Source organism: Mus caroli, chromosome 4, assembly GCF_900094665.2.
Source record: "Mus caroli chromosome 4, CAROLI_EIJ_v1.1, whole genome shotgun sequence".
Lineage (NCBI taxonomy): Eukaryota > Metazoa > Chordata > Mammalia > Rodentia > Muridae > Mus > Mus caroli.
This window is the reverse complement of record NC_034573.1, coordinates 105,042,516-105,052,674: the sequence shown is the minus strand read 5'-3', so window position 1 is coordinate 105,052,674 and position 10,159 is coordinate 105,042,516. Positions and strand designations below refer to the sequence as shown.

Genomic DNA, 10,159 nt, shown 5'->3' with positions numbered 1-10,159 from the left:
CTCACACACACACATCCATGCCTCAATGCCGTTATGTGTCTCAGCCTGGGTAGTTGAGAGGCTCTGAGGGCTGACTTCAGGGCAGTGGGCCAGGTGCCCTGTGAAGTGGCTGGAGCCAGGGCTCAGGCTGTCCTTTGCTAGGGGGGCAAAAACCAAATGGGAATTATGTCTCACAAGGCACCTATAGGTATTTTCTTTCACACTTTGAAAACTAAAGATGAAAACTCTCCCTTGGAGCCCAAGTGGGGTTTTTATTGCTTGGAAAGAGTCCCAGGAAAATGAAGTGGGATGGTGGGGAGGGGGACAAGCCCCTAGGAGTACAACCTCCCTCCTTCCTCCCAGCTTACTCTGCTCACAAGCTGGCCCCCAGTCCAGGTCCCCACCCACTTTCAGGCTTATGTTGGGGAAAATTGTCTCATGGCACAACGGTTTAGAGGCCAAACCAAACACACTGCACATTCCCAGGCTCTGCCGACGACTGGCATGAAGGGGCCAAGTCTGCTCTGAGTTGACAGGACCCCAAGTATGGGAAGGCCCCTCTGGCTGGCTAGAAGACAGGGCTCTGTGCTGTGTCCTTAGCAAATCTGTAAATTTGGGACTATACTCTTTTCTAGGCCTCAGTTTCCCAAGCTACACAACGAAGGGGCAAGAGTGGACTCAGGGACTTTGATCTCTTTTCCAGTAGTAAAAGCCAGAAGTAAGACCACAGGCAGAAGTCCAAGGAAAAGTACAGACAAGTGAGGCTAGTGCCAGGCACTGTCTGTTGCTACCCCTCCCTGGAGCAGGGATGAAGTCTGGCAGGAGAGGTCTGCAGGAGCCCTCCAGGCCTCGGCACTGGGCATCACTGAGGACATTAGTTTTCTAGCTAGTATGAGAAGCTGTGCCTGGCTGAGGGCACGAGCGAGTGCACCTTTTACTCTTTGAAAACTACATATGAAAGCCCCCTCGACAGCCATATAGAAAGCCCTTGGCTGGAGTAGACTCTCTGGGAAGTGATGGCAGGGGGTAGTGAAGAGACCTGTCTCTAGTTACTTCCTTAGAGACCCTCGGAGAGATGCAGGGCGCACCACCCTCGGAGAACTCAGAGCTTGTATGCTAGGATCCTCCATGCCAGCAGCTGGAGGAGAACTTGTGATTCGCAACTGGACTTTGACATCTTGGGCCAAGAGATCAAATGTAGGCAAAGCTACCTAGCTTTACTAGCTGCTTCCTGCTGTGTCCACTCAGTATCTGGGGCCTTTACATCTTGTGCCACGGTCTCCTTCCCAGGAATGCCTTCACCTTTGCCTCTACCTCGCAGATTGTGGGCTAACCATCTGATGTTTTCTACAAGCTTTATAGTGGGCCAGAGGTAGAAGGAACTTTCCATCCTGAGGTGAAAAATGGGCCCACAGGTAGGAATTGCCAGAGTCTTTGTAGATCTGAGGTTCCTGAGCTTTTTCAGTGACAATATCTTGGGTGCCATCTGTCACTGTCCCCAGCAGTACTAATCCACAGTAACAGGTGACTTGTGAGTATCCAACATGTCTTTGCTAAATTGGGGGTGGTGTTTCATAGCCCCTACCCAATGGCTCATTGACAGCTTTAAGCCTAGGGCACACTGAAGCCTGAGACACTCCAGACCAGAGATTCTGGAAGTAACAATGTTAGCAGCAGCTATGCCAGGGTCAATGCTGGACTGATACAGGCTTTACCAGCGTCTTCGTACCATCAGAGCCCTGTGGAGTGGGACTGCAGCACTACTCTGTCTGGTTCTTCCAGAGATTTTTTTTTTTTTTTAAATAATTGAATGACTTCATTCTCCAATCCTCACGGGGTAGTTCAGATGGGGTTCTGGCCTCGCAAGGACACTGTATCTACCCTGGGACACCCCACATTGTGAAGAATGTGAGAAGAATGCCCTGAGAGGGGGGACAGTGGACAGGAGGCCTGCAGAGTCCTTCTGGAGGGGTACTGTGCCTCCTCCCATCTTCGAGAGCTTTGACATGTGTACCTTGGATTGCCTAGTGTCGCTCACCAAGGTTCTGTCTGTCACATACTAATGCTTGCCTCTGAGCCTGGCTTTAACCAATGCCCAGGAGTCAGAAGGTCCTCTCTTCTCTACATCTGTTCATCCTCAACATATGCTTCCAACTTAGACGTGCCAGCCACTGCACCTCCTTATTTCTCACTGTGTCTCTCCTTCCCTCTGTCCCTCCCTCTCTCTTACAGACACACACATACGCGCACACACACACACACACTCCTGTGTGCTTAAAGACCTGGGGAGATGGAGAACGAGAGTTGCCATAACCTCCTGAAACTAGCCAGGGCTCTAATGCAGCAGAAGGTGTCACCAGGATTGTCACAGGCCCATGTTTTACAGGAATGGTCTCTGCCTTGGCTTGCCCTGCTCACACCTTTCCCTGCTGCCGGTCTATCTGGTGCTCAGAGGTAAGAGATTCCTGTGAACACTCTGCTGCCATTCATCCATCTGTGGACACACCAGCCCTCTCCACTGGTCCCCATAAATCATCCTGCCACAGGCAGCTGCTACTCTAAACTTCCTCCACCATGTTTACATCTTGGGGTAATGAAGGGTGAAGGGAGGCCAGCCTGCTCCAGGTGGTGTCCCAGGCAGGCACTCACATCCTGCATCCCTGATTCCCTCTTCCTTAGGCTCAAGTGTACAGTCAAAGACACTTCCCCTAGTGAGGCCTTAGGTGACCTGAAGCCATCCAAACCAGATCTATGTTCAGGATCCCCCAGTCTAGAAACAAAGGCAAAGAAATGTCCTGTTGGCAATGGTGTCAAGACAAGGGCTCCCATGGGAGGCTAGGGCAGATGGGAGAGCTTGGCCAGGTGCAGATGAGAAGAACACTTAGATGGTGGGTGACAAACATGAACCTAGAGTTAGACCTGGGTGACAGTTCTGAGTCTCTGTCATTTAGCACATTCACTGATCTGGATGACTCTGAGTCCTTCCCTGCAAAACAGGCCCGCTCTCTGTGACTCCTGATGGGACTGCGATGCAATGTGATGGGTGTAAGTAGCACAGTGGGAGCTTTACAAGGGCCCACTGGTGTGCCACCCTAAGCAGAGAGAAGCAAGAACAATTTGGTAGAGGGGACAAGGCATAGCCTATGAGGGCATGTAGCCTGGTGAGGATCCAGTGGAGGTGGAAGGCAGAAAAGGATGTGAGAGCCCCAAAGCAGGCAAGCATCCTTGTGGGCCATTTCAGGATCAATGAGGTGTGCAAGGTGAGGTCAGAGACCAGAGTCCCCTTAGGGGCCCTGCTGCGGGAGTGTAGGTGGCAGATGTGCAGGAAGAGGCAGGGGTGAGGGCGGGCTCTCATTGGATTTAGGAACAGAGTGAGAAACAGAATATAGCAAAGTTCTAAGAAAGGTGGCTTGTCAGAAGGGCTGCACATGAGCTCCATCTTGTCCTCTGCTCTGTCTCAGAAAACTGGAGATTTGGGGACTTCTGGGAAGGTGGAAGAAAGCTTTTGAGTATGGGAGCCTGTGCCTTGTCCTTGGGCTTCCTGGAGAGCACAGGCCCCACTCTTTTCCAAGAAGCAGTGAAAATCTTTAACAAACTGCTCTTTGGTGGAGCCTTCTCTCCTAGCCTGAGCAGAGGAAGGTGTGTCAGCCAACCTCAGTTTTACCTGTTGGGGTGGAGGAGGCTCCCCACTGCCAAAGAAAAGCTGCTTTCTTTCCCTGAAGCCAGGGTCTGTTTTCCAGATCCCGTGTTGTAAAAAGGAAACTGCCCAATGTCATTTGTCTAAATTTTGCTTTCAGATACAGTTAGAGGCTGGGGACTCTTTGCTGGAGCTGACAGCCTAGCCCCCTGTTACTCAATGAGTTAGAGTCCTCTACTGACCAGAACTTTGACTAATCAGACTGTTGGAAGCTTCTAGTGGACTGCTGGTAGCCTGCAAACTTCCCCACAACTGAAGGATGCAGCTCTCTAAAACTCCAGGTTCCTGTACCCAGTTAGGCTGAGTAGCCCATACTGGGCACCTGATTTTAGTGTGTCTCAGCCGCTTAGCGATGGCTCTGCCGTTGGGGTAGGTTTGATGAGGTCACTGCAGAACTACATTCTCCAGTAGCCCAGGGAGGCACTTGCACCAACACCTAAATGCTCAGGGGCTTTGATGCCTACGCATTGTCAGTCTTTTTATGATAGTGCATGCCATGCCTTTGTGACAGGACCTGGACTACATCAATCTTTTGTCACTAGCTCAGCTACCTGGCTGTAGAAGAGCCAGGAGTCAGTTTCTGGTTCCCTGGGAGGCCTGGGATTGTACCTTTGGCTCCAGACATTGGTTCATGTTCATAAATGTACAACTGGATGGTATTAAGATCCAGACAGGGACCTGGGTTCTGAGGTTCCACGGTCTAAGCATCAGATTCAGGACTCACTATTGCAGTGGAGAGGACCCTGGTCCCTTCCTCAGACATTCCCTAGTGACAGTTTTCACTATATGTAGAGATTTCTGCCACACTGCTCACTTAGAGAGATTGCTCTGGAGAGAAACTGAGTGGGAGAGGGGAAGATAGACAATCTTGGAGCAATGGGAGCCTTGGTGTCAGCTCGAGGCAGGAGGTGTTGTTGGCAGGAGGGGCATGTGGAAGGGGGGTAGCACCTCAGGATGTGTTCTGTACCTGCCTGCTTAAGCAGGGCTCATAGTAACACATGAACCACAGCATGCATGGCCTAGTACTCTTTTCTTTTACAGGATGAGGCCCCTCCAGAATCTCCCTGCTATAGTGACACTGCTCACACTTTCCCAGCATAGGGGTCTGACATCTTCTGAGATACCCAGCCTGCCATGTTTGCTCTTGTTTTCACCTCCAGTCCATGGGACACATGAGTCAGGTGCAGGCCTGGCATGGCAGACTTTTGCTAGTGGCAGCAGGGGAAGTGTCCACTTCTTCATTTTAATTTTAATCAATTAACTGATCAATTCTAGGAGTTGAGGCCAGGGCCTTGTACATACTAGGCAGGCACTGTATTGCGATGTTTCATCATCAGATTATTTTCTACTTTTCATGTTGAGATAGACTCTCACTAATTGCCCAGGCTGGTCTTGAACTTGTTATCTTCTTGAGCCAGCATCACAGGCTCATGCCACTTTTAAACTGCAGAGAATTCTACCTGCTCGTATGCTGATAATAAAGCACCAAAGAGAGATGGGAACATGTTCTATACATCCCCAAAATGCCCATGGAGATCCTCGGGAGTCAGGGGAGAGCCTCTGACACCTCTGTCCCTTCTTGCTCAGAGCAGGGCCTGTGGCAGTGCACTAAGCCCTAGGAGAGGCTGACAACGAGCTCCTAGACAAGCTCCCCCCTTCCCCCGCTCACCTGTCCTCGATTCGGACCCAGAGGTCATTGAACTGCCTTGGCCGCTGATGTTTATTTAGTCTTTTTCGCCACTTCTGCCTTCCAAACTCCTCTAGCTGGCTTAGGCTGTCGGGGAGCAAGAGGTGTGGGGACAGGACTGGGTCTTCCTCCTCAGGAGGGGTGGTGGGGGTCGCTGAGGTTGCTTCTGGGACTGCAGCAGCTGGGGTTCCTGGAGCTGGGCTGGCAGGAGAGGTGATCTCAGGACGGGGAGCTGGGCTTCCAGCAGCAGCAGGACTGCAAAGAGAAACAGAATGTGAGTGTGCCATGTGTACAAGGGAATGCAGAGGGGATGTCTTCAAGGCCAAGGGACTCCAGAGTTTCCCTGCTGGGATAGGCTGGAGGGACCCAGGGGAACCACTGTCTGCTATAGAGACAGAACATTGATTAAATTTTTTCATCTTTTAGTCCATAGACTCCCCACAGCTAGCATTTTCTTCTGAAACTATCAGCAGTGACTTAAACAGATGCCCCCAACCCCTGCCTACAGCTCATACCTACAATGAGGACAGAGTAAAACACACAGACTATCAGTTGGCCACACTGCTGAGGAGGAGAACACCAACACATAGCAGAGATTAGGTGCAAGAGCAGAGGGATGGGTGTAAAATGAGGTCTATGCTCATATTTGAACTTGATCACGGTTTCACTCAACAATATTTCTGACAGAGGGATTCTAGGAGAATTATCTAACTTTGCTGTGCCTCAGTTTCCTGTAAAGGGGGGACGTGATGGTTTGTACCTCCCGGGGACACCGTGAGGTTATAGGCGAACATAGATGAAGGGCTTAGAATAGTGTCTGGCAGTAGTAGGCAGCCCAGGACACTGAATAGTTAATGCTAATCAGGCTGCGCGTGTTATCAATTCATCCAGCTGTCTGTGCACTGGATGTATATTGATCATCTTTTGAATGGAGGTGGAAACAGGGCTAAGTCACTGAGCTCAAACTGAAGGCTGATAGATACAGTCTACAACCCATGTAACAACTCATGGCCCAGAATATGTATGAGCAGTGTTCTGGGGAAGAAAGGGGATAGAGGAATACTGTTGCCTGTTTCATCAGAATGGTATGAGTGTGAATGAGCTGAGGACCCAGCCCAGTGTCTGGTGCCTACCAAACATCTCTGACGTGAGCCACCCAGCAAAGGAACCTGACTATGCAAGCCCTCAAGGGTCACTTAGTCATGTTTGTGGAATTTGTGCTCTAAGTAGGATATGCCTCTCATCCTGCAGACATTCTTCCTTTTATTCTTTGCTTTCTGTGGCCCAAAAGGAATTCCTTGGGGACATCTGGCCCTGGAGGGTTGGGAGTGATTTTAGGAATTGTGTCCAAGCAAACATCTTGTGAGGGAGGTGGTACCCAGGACTGAAAGCAGCCTGTCCTCCCCTCCACACACTGCAGCCGTGAGTGGGTGAGGGGCTTCCCTCTCTTTGAAGAGAAAAAGGACATGGCTCAGCTCATCCTCTCCCAACCCCCATGGCAACTCCAGACTCCCAGGGTCTAAGCTATTGGAGATGCTGCAGCTGTTGAGGAGATAATTCAAAACAGTCAGACAAAAAGATAGCTACAGGAAGCACCTGTGGCCAAGGATGGCTTTTATTGTTGTTGCCTCCACAGTATTTCCACCCCCTCTGCCCTGCCAGTTCCTTCGTTCCCTGTACAGGAGACAGAGGCTGAGAATCCTCTGAACGGAGCCTCCAGCGAGGCCATGGGGGCAGAGGAGGGGATCTCCTCCTCTAATGCCTGAGCTCCAAGATGAATAGAAGCCTGCCCACCTCCCCTGCCTTGCCTGACCACACACAATGAGCTTCAAGTGGAATGTCCTCTGGGCTGTAGGCAGAAGGTGAAGTGAGAGAATAGGAGAGGACTAGAGGAGTGCCTTGACCTAAGACTACCTCCATCAGGGCCCTACTCCTGCCCTAGCCCCCTCCAAAACAGCAGAGCTCCCACCACTAGGGTTCATAAATCCCCAGAGAAGTCACATAGAACTAGGTGGTATGGTATGGAGCGGTCTGTGCTCTCGGGACTGTCATACCAATATGCCCTGCAGGTGAATTCATGTTAGGTTTAGGTGTCCCAGCAACATCAGGGATGTTCATAGTTCCTGCCTTGCCAGGCTCTGACCATGAGTTAGAAGCACCTGAAGCCCTATGCAGAGTCAGCAGCCAATACCACCTGTCTGCTTGGTTGTGATTAAAGAAAGCCTCCTTCTGACTTTGGGTCCTGTAACCATAAGGACAGAGGTTGAATTCACAATGGGGCCACTCTTGTGGGCTGGTGAGAAGGTTCCTACATAAAGACTGGAGCATGAATCTCTGAGTTTGAGGAGCCTGACACTTGACCTGAGAGTTTCAGGGGATCTGAGATCTCGAGCCTGGTTATTGCCTGATGTTGGTGCTGTAGATGCTCAGCTATGCAGAGCTGATCCCCATCCTTGGGAAAAGTCCAGAGTGGGGACTGGTGGGGTGAGGTAGAATAGGAACCCACACAGAAAGAGGTTGGGAGAGTGGCTCTGTAGGCAGAGTGGGAGTGTACTGGTAGGAAGGGGTTCAGCCCAAGGAAGCAATGGAGTAGGTTCAGGCAGGAAGCAAAGGACCATGAATGGGAGGGGCAGCATGCAGTGGGGATGGACACAGGGAATAAACCAAACTGTAGCCTCTTCATCCCATGGCCCCATCTTCATTCAGGGCCTGTCTGTCCATTGACTCTCTAAGGTATAACTGAAGTCACCTACGCCCCTGTCCAATCTATTTGTATCCGGACATCAAGATTTGTTATTCCACATTCTGTTCCTGCTCCCACTGCACTAGGAGATCCCAACACAACTGTATAGCAGCCTCCCTCTGTCTAGCACTCCAATGCCTGGCTCAGTTTGTTCTCATGAGAACATGCAGTCTGTCTCACAGCTCTACCCTTAGGCCTGAGCAGGTCATCATGGGCAGTGACCATAGCTTGCAGTCAGGCAGCAGTGCACAAGCCTGCTCCAAATGCCAACATGTACCCTGATGCTTACCCGTGGATGGCTTGCCCAGCAGGTGTGTGGTCCACCTCCAGCCCTGCCTGTCTTAGGACATCGATGACAGTGTTGTTCCCCAGAAAGTGACCTAGAACATAAGATGCAGTGTGGTCTCAGCCATATGCCAGTTTGTCATCCAAAAGATAGATGGTTATCCCTTGGGTTTCTGTCTGGGCTAATGAATTATGCCAGTGGAGGTCCCCCAATGGTCTTCAGAACAGGTATTGAGACATAGAATGTCTAGACTTTAGCAATAGGGTTTCTTCAAATCCAAGTATCGTATCTCAGATGTACACTTGGTCCGCCCTGCCTGTACCCACATCCCAGCCCTGATACTCACAGGTTGTGCCTTTGCATGCTCTAGTTTCCTCACCTGTAAAGTGGGAGTGATTATAACTACCTGCTCTAGCCTGTGAGGACTCCAGAGAACAGGGGCTAGTGTACAGTAATGGCTCCCAAATGCTGCCAATTTCATGACTGTGCCTAATGCTACTAAGCTAACCCTAGTGCCTGCTCACTTGGAGTGGGGAAGCCTACAACAGTCATGAAAGGCTCCAGCAGATCTATGGCTCCTCCTTGTAAATGCTTCCAGCAACTCATGCCTCCTTTCCTCAGTTCCCTGAGAGCCCTCCAGGGGGCAGAGGCCACCTTGCCACAGCCTTACACATGGCCAGGGTCTTACACATGCTTAGCATGTGCTGGGTGGATCTAAGCATCTAGATTCATTTCTTCACCATCTACCCATGGAGGTCCAGGTACTAGAGAAGCCATACCCCCCCCCCCCAATGTAGGACCTGGCAGATATTGACAGTGACCTAGAGGAGGTGCCTTCTGAGATGGCCTCCAGAAGGGTGTGTGTGTGTGTGTGTGTGTGTGTGTGTGTGTGTGTGATTTCCATCTCACCTCTCAGATACTATTCATTCTCTCAGCAAGCATTTGTGGTACACCTGTTTTGTATGAGATACCATACATACACAGGTGGATAATTCAGCCCAGGGCCCAGAAGAAGGGGGGTGGCCTCCCCTCACCAGGGTACAGGCAAGATGTCTGTACATTTTAGCCGGTGATTAGGAGAGTCCTGTGGATGCCAAGTGACTGTGGACGCAGTAACTGCCTGGGTTAGGCCCTGTCCTCTCCCTCCCTCTCGGCCTCAGTCTTTGTCGTATGAGCACTTTGGGTTGCTCTTTACTTCCCGAGTGCTCCAGGCTCTCTCGATACTGAGTCTGCCTTGTGGCCCCACAGGTAACAACACCTTCCTGTTCACATTTAGTTCAGATCCTGGGTATTGAAGCAGGAATTTAATTACTGTCCCCCGACTCTGATGGCTTGTGATGAGTGGTGCCATGTGAGAAGCAGGAAGGTGAGCACACTGACAGCCCCCGGGAGGCAGAGGACACAGTGGTCAAGCTGGCAGGAACAGACAAGCTCCCGAGTCAGAGGGAGTCTGCGGGACCTGCCCTGCACAGTGGTTGGAGCAAGGGGGCCACCCTCAGTCCTCTGGTCCTCTAGCTTGACACACAGCCATATTTCCCTAGCTGGCCAGTCAGAGCTCCTGCGGTTCTACCTGGACGTTACTGGAACTATCACCACACAGGGAGGATGCCAGGAGTGCTATCCCAGCCTGTGCTATACTTCCTCTGAACGCTTGGGTGCGTAGGCTACCCCCCAGAGTCTCAGTTTTCTCTGTCAGAGGGAGGGATTGAAATGCAGGATGAGTTTCATGCGTTTAGCAAATTGTATCTTATATCTTGGGTATCCTAA

At 51.0% G+C, this 10,159-nt stretch overlaps 1 protein-coding gene across 2 annotated transcripts in view; it reads right to left on the bottom strand.

Moving 5' to 3' along the window:
• The window catches only part of Trabd2b (TraB domain containing 2B), a 682,282-nt gene that overhangs the window by 6,735 nt on the left and 665,388 nt on the right, over positions 1 to 10,159 (bottom strand). For both annotated transcript variants that reach the window (XM_029476722.1, XM_021161098.2), the window contains exons 5-6: positions 8,396 to 8,486; positions 5,346 to 5,618 (exon numbers count right to left, since the gene is read on the bottom strand). In XM_029476722.1, the coding sequence (XP_029332582.1) occupies positions 5,346 to 5,618; positions 8,396 to 8,486 (364 nt within the window). The remainder of the gene's footprint in view (positions 1 to 5,345; positions 5,619 to 8,395; positions 8,487 to 10,159) is intronic.